Here is a 6,353-nt window from a genome sequence, read left to right as displayed (position 1 = left end):
AGAGAGGGGGGAGGGAGAGAGAAAATAGAGAGGGAGAAAGAGGGGGAGAGAGAGAGAGGGAGGGGGAGGAAAATAGAGAGAGAAAAGAGAGAGGGAGGGAAAGAGGGGAGAGAGAGAGAGGGGGGGGGAGAGAGAAAATAGAGAGGGAGAAAGAGGGGGGGAGAGAGGGTTCCCAGTGAATACCATTGTAAATACAACCCATATTTATGTTTATTTATTTTCCCTTTTATACTTTAACTATTTGCAAATCATTATAACACTGTATATAGACACATTACATTTGAAATGTCTCTATAATGTTTACTGTACATTTTTTATTTCACATTTGTTTATTATCTATATAACTTGCTTTGTCAATATAAATGTATGTTTCCCATGCCAATAAAGCCCTTTCAATTGAAATTGAGAGGGAGAGAGAGAGGTGGAGGAGAGAGGAGGAACCGAGACAGGCAGTGTGGGGCCATGAAGAGGAGAAAGTTGAACGGGTTGTCTAACTGGTTCCGCAGAGTGAGAATAACATAACCACCCCCACCCTGAGGAAGAGGACTTTATAAGGAGGGCAGAACACCTGAGACAACTCACTGAGGTCAGATAGCCCCGCTGCTGTCCTGTCCTCTTCTACAGCATCATTTTAATTCTCACTCGTCTCCGTCTGTGATTCTCACGTGTCTCCATCTCTCTGTCTGTGACTCTCCCTCCACCTCTCTGTCTGTGATTCTCACGTGTCTCCATCTCTCTGTCTGTGACTCTCCCTCCACCTCTCTGTCTGTGATTCTCACGCGTCTCCATCTCTCCGTCTGTGACTCTCCCTCCACCTCTCTGTCTGTGACTCTCCCTCCACCTCTCTGTCTGTGACTCTCCCTCCACTCTCCCTCCATCTCTCCGTCTGTGACTCTCCCTCCACCTCTCCATCTCCCCTTCCACCATGAGCCTGAGGTCCAAGCGTATCAGCAGCTCCAGTGACTCTGTGCGGAGACACAGCGGGGGCTTCGGTGGCATGTCCCTGGGTAGCAGCTCTCTGTACGCGGGGGGCTCAAACGGCCACCACAGCAGTCCTTTCCACTCAGTCTCTGTCAACAGGAGCCTGCTGGCCCCCCTTAACCTGGAGATCGACCCCAACCTACAGGTGACGCGCATCCATGAGAAAGAGCAGATCAAGGGCCTCAACAACCGATTCGCATCCTTCATCGATAAGGTATGTAGTCATCACTGAGAATTATTAGGTTATATCCCAATGTTTATACTAGCATACAGCTTTAATTGCTTGCCCAATACATTCATTCAATGATTTTTTTTTTTTTTTTTTAACCTTTATTTAACTAGGCAAGTCAGTTAAGAACAAATTCTTATTTACAATGACGGTCAAACCCGTAAACTCCCCAAACCCGGACGACGCTGGGCCAATTGTGCGCCGCCCTATGGGACTCCCAATCACGGCTGGTTGTGAGTGATACAGCCTGGAATCGAACCAGGGTGTCTGTAGTGACACCTCTAGGACTGAGATGCAGTGCCTTAGAACGCTGCGCCCCTCGGGAGCCCCTACTACAACAAGCTACTTCGGTTTTAGTTATCATCATATAACATCATCATCACCACTCAGGAGCCCCTACTACACAAGCTAATCATCACCACTCAGGAGCCCCTACTACACAAGCTAATCATCACCACTCAGGAGCCCCTACTACACAAGCTAATCATCACCACTCAGGAGCCCCTACTACACAAGCTAATCATCACCACTCAGGAGCCCCTACTACACAAGCTAATCATCACCACTCAGGAGCTACTACTACAACAAGCTACTTCGGTTTTAGTTATCATCATATAACATCATCATCACCACTCGTTGTAGGTATGTAAATTGGGTCTGAAATGCAAATGTACACCAGCAGTATTTTTTTGAGAATTGGGGGTGCCACACAGCAGTAAACCTGTTTAGTATATATATATATATATATATATATATATATATATATATATAGATATATATACAAAAGTATGTGGACACCCCTTCAAATTAGTGGATTTGGCTATTTCAGCCACACACGTTGCTGACAGGTGTATAAAATCGAGCATGCAGCCATGCAATCTCCATAGACAAACATTGGCAGTAGAATGGTCTGTACTGAAGAGCCCAGTGACATTCAACTTGGCACCGTCATAGAATGCCACCTTTCCAACAAGTCGGTTCGTCAAATTTCTGTCCTGCTAGAGCTGCCCCTGGTCAACTGTAAGTGCTGTTATTGTGAAGTGGAAACGTCTAGGAGCATCAACAGGCTCAGCTTGCGAAGTGATAGGTCAAACAAGCTCACAGAACTGGACCGCCGTGCAACACTCACTACCGATTTCCAACATCAGCACAATACGTGTTTGTCGTGTAAAGCTCTCAGCCATATTGGACACTGGATCGATGGAAATGCGGATATCAGTTTGACTTGAGCTAAACCATGAAAACAAAAGTCACCTGCTCTTTCACAGCCGTGGTCACTGATACACGACTCAGCTTGCATTACAATTCCCCTTTCTCACGGAGTGGGTAACAGAGTCACAATAGAGGCTTTGTGTCTGTTCTACGCTACGGATCACCAGCCAATACAGCTCTGGGTTTCCTGTAATAACAAGCTCCTATTCCTCTCAGAAGGTAGCCTGGACCTGAGATATCTTGACACAAATCATGCCCTAATGGTGTGATTCACTTGGAATGCAAAGTCCATTTAAAGACGTCAAATAATAAGTCAAATACATTTAAAGACATCAAATGACAAGTCAAATATATTTAAAGACATCAAATGACAAGTCAAATACATTTAAAGACATCAAATAGGTCAAATACATGTAAAGTCCTATGTCCTATTTCTCTCAGCTCGGTGGTAACCTGATAAAGAAAACAGGTCAGACGTGGCGTGATCATCCGGAAGATTCCCTGAAGTGTTTTTGGAAGGGAGCTTTTGTGTTGATCGCAGACGGACAACGGGAAGAGAATTACTGAGACCTTGGGCTTGAAATAGATCCTAGAGAGATCTCAGTCAGTTGTAGCTGTTAATAAAACCAGAATAATTCACTTAACATGCAAGCACTGTTGTCTACAGTGTTATCCATTGTAATATAGTCTGGGGAGATTGCTTCAGATTGCTTCTGATTGCTTCAAAGGTCTATTAATTAAACAGACCACTCCAAGCCCATACATTACTGCAGAAAAAATGTTTGGAAAGTAAAGGGCCTCAATGACATATCAAGACAAAAATATTGTAGCAATTTGAGGTGGCTAGTCCAACCAGGACTTGGACCCAGGTCCCTGCGACTGTCAGTCCAGACTTAAGCCATTACACCAAGGGGTGTAGAACCAAGACAGCGTCTTGTACCAAGGTCTCTATTAAAGTTTCTACAATGTATATGTATAGTGGACTACACTCAACATCTTCCTCCCGATGCTCCCTGATGCTTCCTGATGCTCCCTGATGCTTCCCGATGCTCCCTGATGCTTCCTGATGCTTCCTGATGCTCCCTGATGCTTCCCGATGCTCCCTGATGCTTCCCGATTCTCCCTGATGCTTCCTGATGCTTCCCGATGCTTCCTGATGCTTCCCGATGCTCCCTGATGCTTCCCGATTCTCCCTGATGCTTCCTGATGCTTCCGATGCTTCCCGATGCTTCCTGATGCTTCCCGATTCTCCCTGATGCTTCCCGATGCTTCCCTGATGCTCCCTGATGCTTCCTGATGCTCCCTGATGCTTCCTGATGCTCCCTGATGCTTCCTGATGCTCCCTGATGCTCCCTGATGCTTCCTGATGCTTCCTGATGCTTGGACTGTTGCGACTATTTCATCAGCTACGGGCTTTTCTCTCTCCTCCCTTTTAGGTGTGTTTCCTGGAGCGGCAGAATAAGGTGTTAGAGACTAAGTTTGACCTGCTGCACGGTAAGCAGACGGGCCGCTCCAACATCGAGCCGCTGTTTGAGGCCTACATGGCCAACATGCGTTGCCAAATGGACCTGGTGAACAACGACAAGACCAAGCTGGACGGAGAGCTGAGGAACATGCAGGGTCTGGTGGAGGACTTCAAACACAAGTAGGAGCCTGCCTGGAGAGAGGGAGGGAGGGAGGGAGGGAGGGAGGGATGGAGGGAGGTAGGGAGGGAGGGGGGGAGGGAGGGAGGGAGGAGGGAGGGAGGGAGGGAGGGAGGAGGGAAGGAGGGAGGGGGGAAGGGAGGGAGGGAGGGAAGGAGGGAGGGAGGGAGGGAGGGAGGGACATGCAGGGGCTGGTGGGGGACTTCAACCACAAAAAGTCTCAGTAGCCTTAAACAGATTTGTAAGCAATTGAGACAGAGCCAACCTGTTTATTAAACCCTAAATGATGTTTGCCAGAACCTTGCGTCCATGACCTAATTCAATATCTGGTCACCTGTTCTTCTTACCTAGATACGAAGATGAGATCAACAAGAGAAATAATCTGGAGAACGAATTTGTGATCCTGAAAAAGGTGAGAACATCACAGTTCCTCAGTGACACCTGATTTGTGTTTTAATGGTGCGGTCTCTGAAGTCCAACGTACATGTCTTCTGGACTACAATACCATACTGTACCATACAACTTGATGTTGTAATCAGTGATACAGTGCAGCACCATGGGAGTGAGGGTGAGTTATTAAACAAGCACTGCAGAGGAAAAAAGACACAGCAAGGCAGAGACAACAATAGCTAGTATGAGCAAACCTACCCCACCTTCTACGAGATGAAAAAACGTTAAGCTCGTAAGATATCATATCACCACTGAACAAGAACTGAGCGTGCGGTGTGTAGGGGAGACAGAGAAAATCTCAACCAACCACGATCAAAGCCAATTTCAACCTAACTCAAAGCTTTGCAATTAAACTTTTGCAATCCGTCTAAATTGTTCCTGGTATGTTTCGCCAAACAGTGGTAGCTACATTTGAGTCATTTAGCAGACGCTCTTATCCAGGTCAATTTGGATTAAGTGCCTCGCTCAAGGGCACATCGGCAGATGTTTCACCTAGTCGGCTCAGGGAATCAAACCAGCGACCTTTTGGTTACTGACCCAATGCTCTTAACCGCTAGCCTACGAGTAACTACAGTTTGTTGTCCTTTCAGGATGTGGACTCAGCGTACCTGGTGAAGGCAGACCTGGAAAACAAGGGAGGAGCTCTGACTGATGAGATAAACTTCCTCAGGTCCATCTATGAGGAGGTAAGGTCACTACTGTATATACTGTATTTACAATACAATACAATATATTACAATACAATACAATATATTACAATACAATATAGTACAATACAATATATTACAATACAATACATTACAATACAATATATTACAATACAAAACAATATATTACAATGCAATACATTACAATACATTACAATACATTACAATACATTACAATATATTACAATACAATATAGTACAATACAATACATTACAATACATTACAATATATTACAATACAATATAGTACAATACAATATATTACAATACAATACATTACAATACAATATATTACAATACAAAACAATATATTACAATGCAATACATTACAATACATTACAATACATTACAATATATTATAATACAATATAGTACAATACAATACATTACAATACATTACAATATATTACAATACAATACAATATATTACAATACATTACAATACATTACAATACATTACAATATATTACAATACATTACAATATATTACAATATATTACAATACATTACAATACATTACAATATATTACAATACATTACAATACATTACAATATATTACAATACATTACAATACATTACAATACATTACAATATATTACAATACATTACAATATATTACAATATATTACAATACATTACAATACATTACAATATATTACAATACATTACAATACATTACAATATATTACAATACATTACAATATATTACAATACATTACAATACATTACAATACATTACAATATATTACAATATATTACAATACATTACAATACAATATATTACAATACATTACAATATATTACAATACATTACAATACATTACAATACATTACAATATATTACAATACATTACAATACATTACAATACATTACAATATATTACAATACATTACAATATATTACAATACATTACAATATATTACAATACATTACAATACATTACAATACATTACAATACATTACAATATATTACATTACATTACAAAACAATACATTACATTACAATACATTACAATATATTACAATACAATACAATACAATACATTACATTACAATACAATATGTTACAATACATGACAATATATTACAATACAATACAATATATTACAATACAATATCTTCCAATACA

At 41.4% G+C, this 6,353-nt stretch overlaps 1 protein-coding gene across 4 annotated transcripts in view; it reads left to right on the top strand.

The window, feature by feature from the left end:
• Window positions 1-543: 543 nt before the first annotated feature.
• Window positions 544-6,353, top strand: part of LOC115124175 (keratin, type II cytoskeletal 8-like) — a 16,260-nt gene continuing 10,450 nt past the window's right edge. For 2 of the 4 annotated variants that reach the window (XM_029653560.2, XM_065002080.1), the window contains exons 1-4: window positions 546-1,195; window positions 3,859-4,067; window positions 4,417-4,477; window positions 5,106-5,201. In XM_029653560.2, coding sequence (XP_029509420.1) covers window positions 926-1,195; window positions 3,859-4,067; window positions 4,417-4,477; window positions 5,106-5,201 — 636 coding nt within the window. In that variant the 5' untranslated portion in view covers window positions 546-925. Of the gene's footprint in view, window positions 1,196-3,858; window positions 4,068-4,416; window positions 4,478-5,105; window positions 5,202-6,353 lie in introns of all 4 variants that reach the window. The other 2 variants (XM_029653559.2, XM_029653558.2) reach the window with 2 other exon arrangements.

This window comes from Oncorhynchus nerka, linkage group LG15 (assembly GCF_034236695.1).
Source record: "Oncorhynchus nerka isolate Pitt River linkage group LG15, Oner_Uvic_2.0, whole genome shotgun sequence".
Taxonomy (NCBI): domain Eukaryota; kingdom Metazoa; phylum Chordata; class Actinopteri; order Salmoniformes; family Salmonidae; genus Oncorhynchus; species Oncorhynchus nerka.
This window is presented reverse-complemented; position numbering and strand designations above follow the sequence as displayed.